The following is a 19704-nucleotide window of genomic DNA, read 5'->3' as shown; positions in this document are numbered from 1 at the left end:
ATGTAATCAAAAAATCTAATCAAACACTTATTGAGATCCCATGATCTCATGTTGCTCAACATTTCTATGGGCTATGCAATTGTGTGAAAAAACAGAGTTCTTATGGCCTCTATTAAAAAGAGGAGGATTCCATCAGCTTTCAATAGGCTAGGCCTACTATATTCATTTCTTAGCTTTCCTAATATTAAGCACATTGCTTCGCTTTACAACAGGAGTATAGACTACCTGGCTGGCATGAAAATTAGCCACGGGAAAACCGTCATCCATTCGTTATCTATGTGCCTAGATGACATGTATTTTTTTCCCCTGCCCCTATTTCAAGACAGGTGCATGATAATGGTCTATTCTAAATCAAAACAAATTTCACACAATTATTATTTAGTATACTATATGTAAAGACCAGATTAAATCAAGAATAGTCTGATGGGTGACAACATTAGCCTATCACTTGTGAATTATATATTGTCACTTGTGAATGATGCCAAGCTTGTGTGCAGTAAGGTAAGAAACAGAGCATGCCTTTTTTTAAATTTATTTTTAATCATAGTAGCACACCTTTTGTTCCCTAGCCCATATGCCTACATGTTTTGTGGCCAAATAACTTCTTTAAAATTAAGCACTTTAATTAATCCGGCCCGGTCTCACAGTAATTGACCGTCAATTAACATAAACATGTCTAGCATCTCCAGACCTCCAAGCTTACAAGGTGCAAAACTGCACATTTTAGAGTGGCCTTTTATTGTCACCAGCACAAGGTGTGTGATGATAATGCTGTTTAATCAGCTTCTTGATATGCCACACCTGTCAGGTGGGATGTATTGTCTTGGTAAAGGAGAAATGCTCCCTTACTAGGATGCAAACAAATTTGTGCACAACATTTTAGAGGAATAAGCTTTTAGTACGTATGGAACATTTTTTATGTTCTTTATGATCTTATAGCTCATGAAACATGGGACCAACACTTTATATGTTGCGTTTATATTTTTGTTCAGTATATATCATATGATTTTATAGTGAGAAGAATATAATTGAACTAAAATAGAAAGCATCTTTTTCCCATTACTGAGTGAGTGTGCATATGAAGTGGCTATGTTGAGCATAAAAGTTATTTGAAACAGGTCCTATATGCTAGATTTAGAGTTATTTGCCAACTTTAGTTGTGGTTGATAGAATATCTTAGATATCAAAACTAATATGGGCTGCATGATGGGACTTATGGCTATTGATGATTTGAGAAAGTAAAAAAAAAAAGGTGCACTCTTTTCCTTGTCTCAAGGCTGCACACGCTGTTCTCAAGTGATCATATTTTCACCCATCAGACTATTCTCAATTCTTGTCTTTACTAATATGTCAACTCAGTTTCGATTTAGAATGGCCCATTACAAAATGGACAGCGGCTGGGGGGAAAAGACCATCTGTATGCACCCGAATATTGAATGGAGACTGCTTTCCCATGCCTGGGTAGCGGAGCATGTGCTTAATATGAACAGCTGAGAAATGCAGAGTAATTACAATGTAGGTACACTATGTTACAATGTTATTATATCGTATTTACAACTGTGATACCAGTCGCTGATTTGGTCATTTGAAATATATAGACTCATTGGAATTATCAAAAAGTTCACTACTCCATTAAAACGTAGGAGAAAGAGGAGGTTGTGATATCGGTATCAGTGCTTCCACAGTGCCCCAGACAGGCACAAAGTCCTCCAGTTACGCACTGTTCAGACGCCGAATTTATGGCTAGTCTAACTGAATAGAAATAAGAACGGACCGGCACGGTTAAGCGCTCTCAAAACTGCAGCTGACTTCCTCGTTGGTTTTTGGTCGATTACAGGCATAATAGATTCCGTTGTAGTAGAGAAGAAACCTTTATTTGCATGCAATTAACATATATTAACATTCATTACCATTTTTCCGGACAGTGGAAGAACTGCTCTGGCGCACTGTATGAAACAGAGGTGTGCTTCACCCGTACCTCACTGAAAGAGCGGCAGACGCTGCCAAACATTAAACAAATTCCGAGGCGCACTCTATTGTTTTGGCTGGCACTCTGTTTCTGCTCTTCCAAATAGAAAGTGACATATTTTTTAGTTCAGTGCGGCGATAGAGCGCTGTTTGAACTAGGGCTTAAATATCCGGACCTGCAGATGATGATAGCATTGCCATGGGAGATGCCATTGAAATGTCCCTCACACAACAACAAAACATGTGGGGTTAAAAACAACCCAATATGGGTAAATATTGAACATAAGTTGGGCTATTTTGATCAAGCCAGTTGGGTCACTCAGTTGGGTTGTTGGGTTATTGATGCTGGGTTATTGAGCTATGAGCCACTGGATCAGATCAAAAGACTGGAGGCGTGGCTTAGTAAGGGAGTGGCTTTAAGATAGCTCTTTTTGGCCACCCGTGAGAGTAAATGTCATTCCGGTTCATATGTTTTGTTGTATTGTTATCTTTAAGTTGAGCACTGAAACATTTGTGAGGTGTACCCAAGAGTATGAGTTCATCAAGTACCTATGCATGTCCCAATGTTGGGAAAGTTACTACTTTGTTATGATGTTTAATTAATTTGGTGTTAGATCATGTATTGTGCAAAAATATTTAAGGAAAGTGAAATATGCAGTGTACGAACTTAACATGATGAACAGGAATGCAATTTACACGTGGCCAAAAAATAACTACCTGAAAGCCACACCCCCACTATAAGCCACAACCCTGTCTTCAAAGAAAACAACCCAACTAAGTGACGCAACTGGTTGGGTCAAAATAACTCAACATGTGTTCTGTCCACTATTTACCCAACACTGGGTTGTTTTTAATCCACCATTTTTTAGAGTGCAGAGGTTCTGTATCAACTGACACAGTAACAGCAGTAACAGTGAGAAACAGTCTCAAAGATGCCATGAGCTCCACTTTCTACTGATGAGCTTAGTGGTGTGTGTATGAGGCGAATGATTCTAAGACTTAGTCAGATGCCAGGCAGTAATAGACAACTCTCAATTTTATCCCATCATTAAGTTACATTGAAGTTAGTCTCTTAAAGAAGTACAGACAACCTCACAAGACCCCCATTCCATCTTATGTGATCTCCCAGTCAGCAAATAGGAGGGAGTGTTTGCCAGACTTACCCCAGCCTCAGGTCAGCATCTTAAATGTTAAGTGTCCCCTGGAGTTTTCATTGTCGAGGCACAAGCCTCTGTCCCTGCCCTGCAACCTCCTCTCTCCTCACAGCCCGCAGAGGAACTGGGAGCTCAACTGCCTCAGTCTTTGGTCAGGATTCGTGACCCTAAGATTTTTCTTGGGGAGAAAAAAGCCCACATCCCTCTGTCAGTCAAGCGGCTGAGCATAGTTTTAGCTGGGCGGCCATCCAAACAGACATGAAAACTATTTTATTTCGGTGTGCCATATGAGCCGCAACGCTCTATTTTGGAGAGACTCTGTGGTCGAGCATGTAATTGCCGAGTTCAACAGTTATGGTGAAAATCTAATTGTCAAATTGGTGGAGAAACTGCCAAGGGAAAAAGGTAAAGGACTTTTAAAGTCCCACAAAAAAAGGCATACTACATAAATAAATGAGGAACTAGGATCCAGATGTGGGAAAAGAAGGAGGGGGAGAAAAAAAGAGCTAGACGGCAGAACTTGCTATCGCAGCAGAATGAAATCACATTTCTGCCACGGCAAAATGGTGTTTACCTTCCTCTGAGAAGTCACAGGAGAAAAAGGGGTTTTGGGAAGGTAAGAGGAGGTCGGCTGTGAGTGTGTTGTTTCTGGACTTTTACCATGAGCCTTTCAGTGTGTCTGGTTGCATGTCAGCTTGGAAATGACTACCTGCTAGAAAAATTGGGAGCTTTAAAAAAGAAGTGGGGGAATCAAAATATAAACGGGAGTTCTGGTGGTTCGTGTTACGAGGGAACAGATGGAGGCTTTGGTCAGTCTGCATTGCCTCTAATGTTAATGCTAGGAACAGTGTTTTTCCCGCTCTGGTCACAAGGTCCAGAAAAAACTTCTAGCCATGGTTATTATATGTTTGAGTGAATGATTGGTCTTTTATATTTGGAAGGTATGCACGAGCGCACGCATACAAACATGCATACAAACACACATACACAAACACAAGGTATCTATCTATTTTATGGCATGCATGAGAGTAGGATTAATAAATATTGATTTTCAGATAATCTGACAGCAAACATGCTAATTTCCTCTTAAATTTGACCTTATTTCCTGACATAACCAACAGGAAAGTGTTTGTAGTCGCTATATGTGGCAGAGAGAGTCACATTGCAAGGTGTGAAGATAATCCTCACTTATACTGGCTGTTTAACTGACTGATGTCATCGTTTTTTAAACAAGAGTTGGGTCGTGGTGGTGTTTCTGGGAACTGGAGCGAGGGTAAATCCTTCTATCTGGAAATTGGAGTTTGCTGCTAGATCTTACGAACCATCTAATTTCCAACTGAAATGACCCAATGAAATGCAGATGTTCACTATTAGGTCTGTTTTTTCTCATTGGCGAAGAGGATCGATTACCGAGAAAGATGCACAACTCTCCCCCAATCCAGCCCTCAACTTCAGTTATCAAAATATGGAATATTTGTGTCATTTCCATGCTGATTCCAGCACGTCCCGACGACCCCGGAGCTGCTTCCAGCCCAGACAGAGAGACTGAGAAAGCACGAGGACAGCGGAAAGGCTGTAAAAAATAAAAAGACAGATGAGGCCTCTATAATGCCGGAAGGGAATGGAGTACAGATCCACAGTTCTGTCTAGTCTCTGTGCTGATAAAAAGCATAGAGGAACTTAAAAACACAAAGGCACATATTGATAATAAAGCCTCTCAGAGTTGGAGTTCTGATCTAGGATCAGTTTAGCCTTTTAGATTATAATGAATGGACTGGGGGTGGACCTGATCCTAGATCAGCACTCCTACTCTGTAGATGCATTATGAATACGGGCCCAAGGGCACATATTGTTTGTGCATCGATCGCACACAATCAGTGACATTAGACTTCTAAAACATATGTAGTCTTCACTGCCAAAGCACCTTTGCCTGGAACCTAAGTGCATTCAGAAAGTATTCATACCCGTTGACTTATTCCACATTTTGTTATTACAGCCTGAATTCAAAATGGATTAAATTGAAAACCTTTCACACCCATCTACATACAATACCCCACAATGACAAAGGGAAAAGTGTTTAGAAGGTGTTTAGAAATGTTAGCAAATTAATTGAAAATGAAATACAGAAATATCTAATTTACATAAGTATTCACACCCCTGAGTCAATACTTTTGAATGAAGGAGGTGATCGTGGACTTCAGGAAACAGCAGAGAGAGCACGCCTCTATCTACATTGATGGGACCGCAGTGGAGAAGGTGAAAAGCTTCAAATTCCTTAGCATACATATCACTAGCGATCTGAAATTATCCAACCACACAGACAGTGTGGTGAAGAAGGTGCAACAGAGTCTGTTCAACTTCAGGAGGGTGAAGAAATTCGGCTTGGCACCTAAAACCCTCACAAACCTTTACAAATGCCCAATTGAGAGCATCCTGTCGGGGCTGTATCACCAGCTGGTATGGCAACTGCTCCGCCCACAACCGCAAGGCTCTCCAGAGGGAAGTGCGGTCTGCACAATGCATCACCGGGGGCAAACTACCTGCCCTCCAGGACACCTACAGCACCCGATGCCACAGAAAGGCCAAAAAGATGATTAAGGACAACAACCACCCGAGCCACTGCCTGTTCAGTACAGTTGTACAGTTGTATCAAAGCTAGACTGAAAAACAGCTTCTATCTCAAGGCTATCAGACTGTTAAACAGCCATCACTAACACAGAGAGGCTGTTTCCTACAGACTTTAAATCATTGGCCACTTTAATAAATGGATCACTAGTTACTTTAATAATGCCACTTTAATAATGTTTACATATCTTGCATTACTCACCTCATGTAATTACGGCATTTTATACCATCTATTGCATCTAGCATCTAGCATCTTGCATCTAGTCATTGCTCATCCATATATTTATATGTATATATTCTTATTCCATTCCTTTACTTAGATGTGTGTGTATTAGGTAGTTGTGGAATTGTTAGATTACATGTTAGATATTGCTGCACTGTCGGAACTAGAAGCACAAGCAGTTCGCTACACTCCCAATAACATATGCTAACCATGTGTATGTGACCAATCAAATTTGATTTGATTTCCCTACACCCGCAATAATATCTGCTAAATATGTGTATGTGACCAATAACATTTGATTTGATTTGATTTGTAGAAACACCTTTGGCATCAATTACAGCTTTGAGTGGTCTTGGGTATGTCTGTATCAGCTTTGGATATCTGGACTTGGGGAATTAGAGTTACAAAGAAAAAGGAAAATCTAAGACCAATGGCCAATAAAAATAAATGGGTAAAATGGGCAAAAGAACACAGACAATGGACAGAGATATGGCTTTTTCTTTGCAACTCTGCCTAGAAGGCCAGCATTCCGGAGTCACCTTTTCACTGTTGACATTGAGACTGGTGTTTCGCAATTACTATTTAATGAAGCTGCCAGTTTAGAACTTGTGAGGCGTCTGTTTCTCAAACTAGACACTCTAATGTACTTGTCCTCTTGCTCAATTGTGCACCGGGACCTCCTACTCCTCTTTCTATTCTGGTTAAAGTCAGTTTGCGCTGTTTTGTGAAGGGAGTAGTACACATCGTTGTACGGGATCTTCAGTTTCTCGCATGGAATAGCCTTCATTTCTCAGAACAAGAACAGACTAATGAGTTTCAGTTGAAAGCTCTTTGTTTCTGGCCATTTTGAGCCAGTAATCAAACCCACAAATGCTGATACTCCAGATACTCAACTAGTCTAAAGAAGGCCAGTTTTATTGCTTCTTTAATCAGGACAACAGTTTTCAGCTGTGCTAAAAGGGTTTTCTAATGATCAATTAGCCTTTTCAAATTATTAACTTGGATTAGCTAACACAACGTGCCATTGGAACACAGGAGTGACGTTTGCTGATAATGGGCCTCTCTGTACGTCTATGTAGATATTCCATAAAACATCTGCCGTTTCCAGCTACAATAGTTACAACATTAACAATGCCTACACTGTATTTCTGATACATTTGATGTTATTTTAATGGACCAAAAATATGCTTTTTCAAAAACAAGGACATTTCTCAGTGATTCCAAACTTTTGAACGGTAGTGTATATATACTTATTTTTTTTAAATATATTTTCCTTCATTATTTCCCCCTACCACCCTTAACCCTACCACCCTTAACCCTACCACCCTTAACCCTACCACCCTTAACCCTACCACCCTTAACCCTACCACCCTTAACCCCACCACCCTTAACCCCACCACCCTTAACCCCACCACCCTTAACCCTACCACCCTTAACCCCACCACCCTTAACCCCACCACCCTTAACCCCACCACCCTTAACCCCACCACCCTTAACCCCACCACCCTTAACCCCACCACCCTTAACCCCACCACCCTTAACCCCACCACCCTTAACCCTACCACCCTTAACCCTACCACCCTTAACCCCACCACCCTTAACCCCACCACCCTTAACCCTACCACCCTTAACCCTACCACCCCTCTCCTAATTGGAGTAAACTAATGGACAACAACATACATACTATATACATTTTACGGACACAGTATATTTTACATGAGTTATCTTGTTTTTGTTTTGTTTTTTTAGTCCCACCCTTCAGCTCCCCTCAAACTCTCCCATCTACAGTACATTTGGAAAGTACTTAGACCCCTTTCCTTTTTCCACATTTTGTTACATTCGTGTCTTATTCTAAAATTGATTAGGGGAAAAAGCAATTTAATCAATCTACACACAATACCCCATAAGGACGAAGTGGAAACAGGTATTTAGAAAATGTTGCTTATTTATAAAAAATAAAATAAAAAACTGAAATACCTTATTTACATAAGTGCTCAGACCCTTTGCTATGAGAGTCAATTGAGCTCAGGTTCATCCTGTTTCCATTGATCATTTTTTAGTTGTTTCTACAACTTGATTGGAGTCCACTTATGGTAAATCCAATTGATTGGACATGATTTGAAAAGGCATACACCTGTCTATATAAGGTCCCACAAATGACAGTGCATGTCTGAGAGAGAAAAAAAACAGGAAATGAGGTTGAAGGAATTGTCCGTAGTGCTCCGAGACAGGATTGTGTCAAGGCCAGATCTGGTGAAGGGTACCAACCAATTTCTGCAGCATTGAAGGTCAGTTTTTAAATGGAAGATGTTTGGAACCACCAAGACTCTTCCTAGAGCTGGACGCATAGTCAAACTGAGCAATTGGGGTAGAAGGGACTTGGTCAGGGAGGTGACCAAGAACCCGATGGTCACTCTGGCAAAGCTGCAGAGTTCCTCTGTGGAGATGGGAGAACCTTCCAGAAGGACAACCATCTCTGCAGCTCTCCACCAATCAGGCCTTTATGGTAGAGTGGCCAGACAGAAGCCACTCTTCAGTAAAAGACACATGACAGCCCGCTTAGAGTTTTCCAGAAAGCACCTAAAGGACTCTCAGACCATGAGAAACAAGATTCTCTGGTCTGATGAAACCAAGATTGAACTCTTTGACCTGAATGCCAAGCATCACGTCTGGAGGAAACCTGGCTCCATCCATATGGCAAAGCATGGTGGTGGCAGCATCATGCAGTGGGGATGTTTCTCAGGGCCTGGGAGACTAGTCAGGATTGAGGGAAAGATGAACGGAGCACAGTACAGAGTGATCCTTGATGAAAACCTGCTCCAGAGCGCTAAAGACCTCAGACTGGGGCGAAGGTTCACCTTCTAACAGGACAACTACCCTAAGCACACAGCCAAGACAACGCAGGAGTGGCTTCGGGATAAGTCTCTGAATGTCCTTGAGTGGCCCAGCTAGAGCCCGGACTTGAACCCAATCTAACATCTCTGGAGATGTTAGATAGCTCTGCAATGATCCTCCCCATCCAACCCGACAGAGCTTGAGATAATCTGTGGAGAAGAATGGGAGAAAATCCCCAAATACAGGTGTGCTAAGATTGTAGCATCATACCCAAGAAGACTCGAGTCTGTAATCGCTGCCAAAGGTGCTTCAACAGAGTACTGAGTAAAGGGTCTGAATACTTAAGTAAACGTGATATTCCAGTTTTTTATTTGAAATAAATTAACAAAACTGTCTAAAAATCTGTTTTTGCTTTGTCATTATGGGATATCGTGTGTAGATTGATTAGGGGAAAAAAACAATTGAATCAATTTTAGAATAATGCTGTAACGTAACAAAATGTGGAAAAAGTCAAGGGGTCTGAATACTTTCCGAATAAGACCCTCAATATTCATTGAAAAGGAGCATCAAGATCACTGTGCACTTTCCCCAGCCTGTGAAGTTCATCATAACGTATTTCATCTGTAGCCAAATAAACTGCATGGTTTCCCGAGTCGTAGTGGGAGGACCACACACCATATAATCGAGTGAATCCAATTTTACATAGATATGATGCTTATTCTCACAATATTTTCACATAAAGGCATTTCCACCACCATTTCTCGCATGATTAAGTTTAGCGACACAAAAGGACCCTACCATGTCAAATGATCTGTCAGCATTTATAAAATTGTATCAAAACTACCTGTTTCCATCACGACTGTCGTAATTATATTTTTTATATGAAAATAATAATTGAGTTTTCCACAATATTGAGGTGGGTGTATGCAACAATAGATATCATAAAATGGAAATAAAATATAATCCCAACAAGCCTTCATTGACTTGGAGAAACAACTGGTCACACATTTGTTGGTTGGAGAAGGCTTGTGCCTCTCAAGCTAAAACAATCTTATCATAATATTTACACTTGAATTATCTGATTGAGATGATGAATGACAAAGCTTTCAAAGCCTGAGCAAGAACAAGTGAACACTTGCTAGGTTTTGCTTTTATATTGAGAAATTAATTCATATTTTCTATTTCTATTTCATTGTTTAACGTTATTCAAACTCATTTTATTTAAATTATTACCCCTTTTTTCTCCCCAATTGTTAGTAGTTTCAGTCTTGTCTCATCGCTGCAACTCCCGTACGGACTCAGGAGAGGCGAAGGTCGAGAGCCATGCGTCCTCCAAAACACCACCCAACCCAACCAAGCCACACTGCTTTTTGACACAATGCACATCCAACCCGGAAGCCAGCCACACCAATGTGTCAGAGGAAACGCCATACACCTGGCGACCTGGTCAGTGTTTCTTGCACACAGCCCGCCACAGGAGTTGCTAATGCACGATGAGACAAGGATATCCCTGCGGGTCAAACCCTCCATAACAACGCTGGGCCAATTGTGCGCCGCCCCATGGGCCTCCCGGTTGCGGTCGGCTGCGACAGAGCCTGGGCTCAAACCCAGAATCTCTGGTGGCCCAGCTAGCACTGCGATGCAATGCCTTAGACCAATGCGCCACCCGGGAGGCCCTATTCAAACTCATATTCATGTGTTTGTTTTCTTCAACATAGTTATTAACATGCAGGTAACTGGCCAAAATAATGGAACCACTTGAGTAAATGAGGGATACAAAGTATATTGAAAGTAGGTGCTTTCACACAAGTGTGGTTACTGAGTTAATTAAGCAATTAACGTTCAATATACTTTGTCATGTACAAAAATCCTGGGCAGGCCATTATTTTGGCTACCATGGCTATGCCCCCCCCCCCCCCCCCCATCATATGATGTAAATTCCCCCATCCACAAGGCAAGTGTGGTCATTAAATGGTTTGATGAGCTTGAAAACTATACGCTGTGGTAGTCAACAGAGTTCACCTCGATTAAACACTTATGGGAGATTCTGGAGCAGTGCCATCAACAAAACACCAAATGATATATTGTCTCATGGAAGAATGACATTTCATTCCTCCATTAGAGTTCCTGACACTTGTATAATCTATGCCAAGGTGCATTGAAGCTGTTCTGGCTCATAGTGGCCCAACGTCCTATTACGACACTTTATGTTGGTGTTTCCTTTATTTTGGTAGGCCAGTGACTGGGAGAAAGTATGCCTGAATTCTCTCCTCCTTAGAGACTTCACGTTGAGCTGGATTAGGCTAGTTTGGGGACAATAGGACACTATCTGTTTCCATTTTTGTGATTTACTATGAAAGGTTTGTATTTTGTATGGAAATGAATGTCAAAATCTGACCTTTTTGTGTCACCGAACCAGATGAATAAGTTGTGTGTGTTTAGAACAGTGTGAAAGGTGTGGAGTGCACTAAACTACAAGGCATTTTTTTACTCAAATGCTTCTAGTAAGTTCAACTCAAAGTCAATGAAAATTCAATATTACTTCAAATATGTATGTGGTACTGACTCAAAACTAAACGAGAAGTCACATCAACTCAATTGTTTTAAGTCATAATAACAAATTAACTTTTTACCGAGCACGCTCTACTGCAGGTTGATTTTTTTTGAGGATTGCTTTTAATATCTGTGTTTTTGCATGTATATTAAGTGTCTGATTAATCTTATGCTACAAAAATATGAATAACATACATTTTTCAAACTAATCCAATCATTTAGTTCAATTATTTTGCACTCATTACTGAAATGGTTTAAGTAGTCTCCTCACACTGTTCATAAGCCTGATATTCATTATCTATGCAGGTTGATGGTAAATAAACAATTCCAGCCATTGGATAGCTTAACATTGGTTGGATTTCAATTTGGAATTGCACAGCACTTCACAAGTCAGCATTATGTGACTTGCAAGTAGGGTTGCAAAATTCTGGTTGGTTTTCCAGATAGCCTGGATGGAAGGTTCCAGGAATTCCTCCAATCAGGAATGTTAAGAAATCTGGGAATTTTGTGACCCTACTTGCAGGCCTGATGTGGTCTGCAAACCATGTGTTTCAGGTTGCTTTATATTGGTAAATAAGACCTTATGAGACAGGCATTGTCATAAAGACTATAATTAGGCCACAAGACAAATGTCAACCATGTCTCAGTCACTAACAAATACAGTCATGGATGGTAACTCTACAATTCACTCAAAGGCAAGCAAGGTACACTGGGAAATTATATTGGACGCGTGGCTCAGTGAGGGCATTATTTAAAAAAGTCAAGCTCATGCAATTCAAATCTGGACCCCTACAGGGTCACAGTGACTCCACTGGTTTGAGTATTGACTACAAAATCACTTTTAGTAACAGTACCTGGATTTCTTCAAAAGTTTTGAGTAATGACAGCACATTGGGGTTTACAGTGAAGTTAGAACAGATTTCTTTGCTGCAGAATTCCCAACATGTTTCAGTGTTAGACCAAAGGGTTACAGAGTTACAGATAAATCTGCATGGTCTGGAACTGAAGCCACTCATCCCATGTAAAGGTAATATAATATCAACGCAACGGTTCTCTCTTCACCTAAACATTTCATGAAACTTTTGAAGAACAACACAAGTACCCCAAACCCAAATGTATCTAAAATACATTTTAATCTTGCTGAAATTCACAATTGTTACAATATTAATCTCTTGAATATTTTTCATCTTCATTCTCTTCTTCGTAATCTTCTTATAATCTTGAAACATACTGGACAATCATGTCATGTAAAGTGTTTTACATCAAGGCACAAGACAGCAGTTGTGAGGGAGCCAAGGGAAAGCTGATCTTTAATGTCTATCCCTGCGGGTCACAGTTGCCATGGGGACAGGGGGTATATGAGTGACAGGGCAAATGGGTCACATGGTACAAATGTGCTCTAAGACAATAGATAATAAATAATAAATAAGCACTGATGCTTTCTCCATTCATTTCAAATTAATTTAATGTATAAAAAAAAGGAATCGGATTCAGCTGTCAATGTACAGAATGTAGGTTGCTGTCATTTGCAAAAAGCAAAATGAAAGGTTCATAACATTATGGGAATGAGAGGAGTCCTACAATCTGAAGGGGTTTATTTGTGTAGACTGTGGGAGAGTGGATAATAAAAGCCAGTGTTTTTTTTCTGTTTGTTTTGTTGTTTTCTCCCAGATATGTTCTGATGTCATCGCGTTAAGGAGGGTCAACATCTGAAAGGGAAGAGAGAAGAACAGGGAAAGAACAGACAAGTCAACAACTTTAGTGCCCAGCACCTTCTGTCAGTCACAAAACTTAAGTCCTCTGAGCAAACAAGAAGACCAAGCAATTATTTTTCATCAACACAGGAAATCAATCATCTGTATGTAAAATCTTAATTTAAAAAATATATATATAATTTCTAATGCTCCCTCTCATTGAAGCCACAAAGTTCAAGGCCGACCACGGTATTGCAGGCATTGTTTGCAGAGAACAGGGTCCCCCATTCTAGTGAAGGGGAAAATGGCAATCTTTGTAGTCAATCCTTGTGTAAATAAATACACATTTTGTAGACAATCATGGAACTAATAATTGCTTCTATTACACCAGATGTATGTCCTTGGACATACAGAATAAGCTATAAGGATAATGTTCTATAGTAGCTAATGGCAGCCTGCAGTACCCCGGTCGGCCTTGAACTTGAGATACTCAATGAGAGGGGGCAACACTGAACTAGCCTGCAACATCACTTCCTGGAGTAGCTCAAACTGCGCATGTTATCTCTACATAAATCAACCACACGAGACACCATCCTAACTGGCTTTCTTGTCTTCAAATGTCTATTGAGTCTTCACACGTGATCGACGGTTTTGTTCATTCAGATATACAGTCATTGGTCATGTCAGGCATTTCACTAAAAGCTAGAGAATAGAAATAAAGCCAAAAGAACATAGACGGAAAGGACAGCGAGGAGGAGGAATATTCACCCTGAAGGTTGTTGTAATGTTCACATCTGTGTGTTTCTCCTCCGTCGGCCAAAAGCCTTAGAGCCTACGTTAGTGGGGACAAAGTTACTGTTGCCCATGCCCCCCGACCGGCTCAGAAAATCTGCTAGGCGGTGAGTCACGCAGGTGGCTGTGTTACAGGCTCGCTTCTGTGTTGTAATGCTGCTTCAGGAATGGAGACAGGGTTAATGGTGGGCCCTGCTCCGCACCTCGTACACATACAATACACGTGTTCACACTCATGACAGACACTCACAAACATACACATATTCAAGCACACACAGATGGTCTACACAAGTGCACTATTACACACATAAAAGTAGACAGGGGATTAATATAGTCTCTGGAAATGTTTGATCGTTAGAATGGTTCAGTTGGTCATAATTCTTACCTTGAGTCTTGGTGAGGGTTTTAGAGACAGTTCAAGGATATTGGAACTGCGATTATAACTAGGATTTATTCTATACTGCAATTCAACAAATATTGAATGCAGTTGTTGGAAGAGTCAGAAAGTTCCAAAAAATAAACAAGTACTAACATTACATTTCTTAAGAATAAAAGGTAAAAGTCTTCCTGGTATAAAAATAGGTTTATTGAAGAAGAAACATGGAACCGCATAAAGAAACCATTTATAATGGTTGAATATTACGTACGTTATCTCTCATGTATTTGGAGATTTGAGGAATTTGTAACGCAATCAAATTATATGAATATACACTCATAAAAAAAAACATCTATACATCGAGTCATTCTTTTGAATAATTGTCATTTTTAGATAAGTTCTCATTTCGATTGTCTAAACGTCCTTCTCTGCCGAAAGGGGGAAGGAATTATCAAAAGAAGAAGGGAAAAAGTCACGGGGGCGTTGCGATGGGAAATCTGTTCTAATGTCAAGCAGGCAAAATCCACATGCAGAGATTTAAAACCAGGAGGACATTCAAATTAAAAGTGAAAAAGAGTGGGAACAGGAGGAACAGGAGGAAGGGTTAGATGCTGTCAAGTGTCTCCCCGTAGCTTGCATAGCGTTCGCTCTCGGGCGCGCTGCGTTTCTTGCCAGGCGTGCCCGCGCCCACGTCTGTGCGGGGGAACGTTTGTAATTTGTGCAGGTCCTGGGACAGTTTGCCCAGCATGCAGGTGCTGAGGTTGGAGCAGCGCTTGGTTAGGGGTCTTTCAATGCTGTCAGAGGGGAGAGACAAACATGCAGAAAACAGGCTCATAGTAGCGGGACCCATGCAGGTTTCACTCTCCAACACACACACACACACACACACACACACACACACACACACTTTCTCTCTCTCACGTTAGTACTGTGTCATCCCCTTTTAATTCATGCATGTCTCATACACAATGCATTGTCAGACGTGCTGTCATAGGCAAGAAATTAACATTTCCAAAATATCATGCTTCAACCCCCATGCTCCAACTTCATTGTATCTTCACACCCACCCTCATATCACCCCAAACAGAACAGAACGGGTAGCTTCCTGTTGTCATGCAACTCTTTCCATCTCCACTAATTGAGACCATGCACTTATCCATCCAGTTGGACATAATATAATATCTGCAGCAGGCAAACACACTGTTAACATTCATCCATTCAAATAACTGAATGTCAAACTTATCCATGTGGGGGAGGGTTACGACAGAGAATCAGTTGGGAGGGATTAGGATCTGGACCTCTGTCCTTGAGATAGAGTTAGTAACCATTCCTCTGAGCACATACCTCCAAATGGATTAAATCAAACGGCAGGTGGCTAGAAGACGTCTCTCCACACAGGTAATATAAAAGTAGCTCTGACCATCAATTCTGAGCATCACGTTTAATTCAGCATCAGTCCATTAATTGGTAGCTATAAGAGGCAAACTCAGGCTGTTAGAAATGCAGGAAGAAAAAACAGTTGTCTGTACCTATTGCCTTCAGTCACTTGCTGCTCCAGCTCTTCAGTTGTCATCTGCACAAACTCCTTGACTATGGCATTGAGTAACCTCCGTGCCTCGTAGTCCGTGAGCGTGACTTGGTCTGTCATGGACTCTATGCCCGTTCTAGAGGAGGAAGAAAGGGGATGGGTGATGCACAGGGATCAGTGTAAAAACTCAACTGGAGTTATCACCTGGGGGAGAAAAATATCCTCAGAGCATCACTGAGTCTAAAGATATGATGTGGGACTGGAATGGACCCCAGCCAACATGGAAAATAGTCATCTGCTAAGAGTAGTCCATCTAAAAGGGCTGACGTGGACCTAGTTCAGATTTATAACGGGGAGTGGCTTGGATGTTTTTACAGGCCTCATTCATCTCTCCTAAATTAAATTACTCTTGTTGTGTGGTGTTTTTTTCTTTCTGCAAACGTAATTACAGTCCCCTTTACACTTTTAGGGATAGTTCAGCCAAATTAAAAAATTACACATTTGTTTCCTTACCCTTTAAGCAGGTATGACAGCAATCCATGCTTTCGTTTAGTTTCCCTGGCACTGTTTCCACATGCTAACATTTTAGCATTTGTGGCACAAATCCCACTCAAGTCATGGTACCGATATTAGCATTTTTCGTGTATCATGATCAGATCATCCAAAAGTATTTCAAATTGATTGTGATGCTCAGCAATGTTAGCATGTGGAAACAGTGCCAGGGAAACTTAACCTAAGCATGGATTGCTGTCCCTTTAACTGGAGTGCACTTCTGGGATATTGGTTAAGGAACATATTCACTTTGATGTGTTTCTTACAGTTTCAAAAATCAACAATTTACAGACCAAAACATGTGTACTATGTAACTTTTATCACAGAAAAAGTATTTCCCCCAAAAAAATGTAACTCATAATTTTCATTCTTAAATAATACAGTTATATATGGCAGCACGTCCTATCCATCTTTTCATGTCAGATTACACAAGTGTGTGTGTGTGTGCTCGTGTCATGTATGAGTGTCATTTTTTACATTTCTGTATGTCCGTCGGGCTCACCTGGTGGGGGCTGCTTGTGAGCTGTACATCTGGCAAATGACCAAGGCATAGGCAACAAGGAAAGCAGAGATCTTCAACATAACCATGGTCCCCTACAGCAAAGAGACAGTCCCATCAGTGACGCAATTACATTAACATTTACATGTGACAATGAGAGAAGCAGGTCGCTAACACAAAAACATTCAGCATACCTTTACCAGAATGAGATTAAGCATTATACGGCTAATGTAACACAATAAAACTGTTGGTTAAAGGATTCCTTCGTTAAGTTTGAAATGAGCTACTAGAAGATGTATTGACAGCAGACTCAGCTTTAACGCACTAGCTCAGTTCAGTAGCACTGATCTCTCAAGCTGCATATCCATCCATCCTTCTGTTTCCCCATGACACCTTCCATCCAAACAGCTTCTACTCTTCTCCATGGAGAAAACTATTCCTCCAGTCTCACAATATTGGGTACAGCACAGGACAGGACAGGAGTGGTAGTTCTCTGAGTAGGAGCCCTTGGCGTGTCCAGGAATGATGGGGGTCCAAGCCTGTCGGTTGGTGCTAACTGAGGGGACGTAGCGTTAGCTAGCCGCTGTGAGGAGGGGATAGTGGTTCCAGCCAGCGTGCCAACTCCCAGGGTAGGACCAGTACATTAGTGTAATGAGCTGCCACCACTTTCTCACACACAAGCACTCCATCTCTCTCTCTCTCTCTCTCTCTCTCTCCATTCTACTCACTGTTTCTTTATCTTCATCTCTTACTCTTTGGTCTCTCACTCACCCTTGCTCACTTTTTCTCTCGCTCTCTCATATCTTTCTTTCCATCTTTTCTGCTCTGCCTCCACCACAGAGCTGAAGGAGAGTTGTGACCCCTACGGCCACACTTCAATCACAATCCCATTACCGTCACCGTCACCATCACATCACACTGCGCCAAAATGCAGGTCCACACTCTCCATATCCAACCGAGTTACAGAGTCCTCAGACACAACCCATTAAGTCAACCTACCATCCAAATACACAGTCTCCACCATGTGGATCTGGTTCAAGTTCTCCACTTACCTTTTGTGTTAGTAACCGGGCCCCAAAAAATATATAGCTTTGTAGGAAACGCCTAAGTTGACTTCTCTCACTTTGAAGACCAACTCTTGGATCTGTAGCACACAGTACCAATGCACAAGCCTATATATCCACTGCTTGCATTTGTGCATTGACTGTGTAGGTGTTTAATTATCTCCCGTCGGCCAATCCCGTCACTAAGATGCTCCTGCGAGCCAATCGGATGACACCCTTTACTTTTGGCACGCTAATAAGGGATATGGCTTTGCAATGACGTCATTCTTTAGTCACTAAGTGCTCCATTCACAAAATCCACCAGTCATTTGGACAATTTGATATCCAAATTTCCATTGAGGTCATTAATTAACCAGGAGCTAATCTAATGAATGGCCACGGCAACCATCCCTCGTAATAAATATATTAAAGGCTTCCAAAAATGTTACACGCATGCTATTTTTCAAATGCCAAATTGATAAGCCACGGCAAAGTACTAGTAGGCAGGGCCATCTGCTGGGAATGAAGGTATACTGCGGTCCCATCCACTCCTAGGTTGGTGCTACTCAACCAAGAGACATAGGGATCAAGTACCCCAGTCAATTCCACTGTCATGCTGAAACTCAAATGCGGCCGATTGTTCTACTCAAAAAGGTTTACAATTATCTGAGCAGTTAAATAAAAGAGCATGTATTACCATCATGAATACAATCACTGCAACAACTTCAACTCGTAAGAATATGATTTTTTCATGTCCTTATTTTATACAATTAAGATTTTTAAAAATGTGGAATTTGATCATGGTTTTGAACTCCTCTAATGTAATCTGAGTTAATGAGTATGACTGTGTCTCAATGATCACAGGGTTATCGCATATAACACAGGTTTTATAAAGAGTTCATCATTACGTTATTCATCTACAAGTTACCTAGTCCACATACCAAAAGACAACATTGGTATGAATCATGATAACATGGCTAATGTGTTATAATGATTATCCCTGCCCCAGTCCATGTCCTTCTTCAATGGATAAATTAAGTGGACTTCAAAAGGGAATCATTGCAGAATCCCTGATGACAAAGACAGTTGTTTTTCAAAAGCAATTACAGAACTGTTTGTCAGGTGACATCATCTAATTTCCCTTCCTTTTCATTAGCGGGCAAAGTGTGTGAAAGTGTGTGTGTGTGTGTGTGTGTGTGTGTGTGTGTGTGTGTGTGTGTGTGTGTGTGTAAGAGAAGGAGAGTGGGGGGCCTTTCCCTGCATGCGTCACAGAGGTACCCCATTAGACAGGATGAGCCTTTTAGTGTTATTGAACAGTGAGCGGCGCCGAAGTCCCATGTGCTAAATCACAGTCAAATGGACTGCGCAGGGGTCCCAGCCCCACACTACATGGCCAGAAGTATGTGGACACCCCTTCAAATTAGTGATTTGTCTATTTCATCCACACCCGTTGCTGACAGGTGTATAAAGTCGAGCACACCACCATGCAATCTCCATAGACAAACATTGGCAGTAGAATGGCCCATACTGAAGAGCTCAGTGACTTTCAACGTGGCACTGTCAAAGGATGCCACCTTTCCAACAAGTCCGTTTGTAAAGTGTCTGCCCTGCTAGAGCTGCCCCGGACAACTGTAGGTGCTGTCATTGTGACGTGGAAACGTTTAGGAGAAACAATGGCTCAGCCGCGAAGTGGTAGTCCACTCCTCTTGGAACAGGACCGCTGAGTGTTGAAGCACGTAGTGTGTAACAATCAACCGTCCTTGGTTGTAACACTCACTACAGAGTTCCAAACTGCCTCCGGAAGCAACGTCAGCACAAGAACTGTTCATCGGGAGCTTCATGAAATGGGTTTCCATGGCCGA

General features: G+C 41.3%; 2 protein-coding genes and 1 long non-coding RNA gene across 7 annotated transcripts in view; 1 reads left to right on the top strand and 2 right to left on the bottom strand.

Annotated features, from left to right (window-relative positions):
• The window catches only part of LOC110521283 (protein inscuteable homolog), a 77929-nt gene extending 74362 nt beyond the window's left edge, over window positions 1-3567 (bottom strand). Inside the window, exon 1 of one of the 2 annotated variants that reach the window (XR_016495575.1) lies at window positions 3132-3260. The gene's annotated coding sequence lies outside the window, so the exon portion shown is untranslated. Of the gene's footprint in view, window positions 1-3131 lie in introns of both variants that reach the window. The other variant, XM_021598740.3, reaches the window with a different exon arrangement.
• Window positions 3568-3599: 32 nt separating this feature from the next.
• On the top strand, window positions 3600-13072 carry LOC149983905 (uncharacterized). Its single transcript, XR_016495577.1, has 3 exons — window positions 3600-3738; window positions 10063-10251; window positions 13030-13072. It is a non-coding gene; the product is annotated as an uncharacterized LOC149983905 (long non-coding RNA).
• Window positions 12473-18080, bottom strand: calcb (calcitonin related polypeptide beta). 4 transcript variants are annotated; one of them, XM_090230760.1, is made up of 5 exons: window positions 17852-18080; window positions 16803-16894; window positions 15750-15884; window positions 13821-15014; window positions 12473-13067 (listed from the first exon to the last, which is right to left on the bottom strand). In XM_090230760.1, exons 2-4 carry the CDS (start codon window positions 16886-16888, stop codon window positions 14825-14827), a joined length of 411 nt encoding a protein of 136 aa, XP_090086886.1. In that variant the 5' UTR covers window positions 16889-16894; window positions 17852-18080; the 3' UTR covers window positions 12473-13067; window positions 13821-14824.
• Window positions 18081-19704: the final 1624 nt, after the last annotated feature.

The sequence above is a fragment of the Oncorhynchus mykiss genome, chromosome 4 (assembly GCF_057628025.1).
Source record: "Oncorhynchus mykiss isolate SJ-2025 chromosome 4, ASM5762802v1, whole genome shotgun sequence".
NCBI lineage: Eukaryota > Metazoa > Chordata > Actinopteri > Salmoniformes > Salmonidae > Oncorhynchus > Oncorhynchus mykiss.
This window is presented reverse-complemented; position numbering and strand designations above follow the sequence as displayed.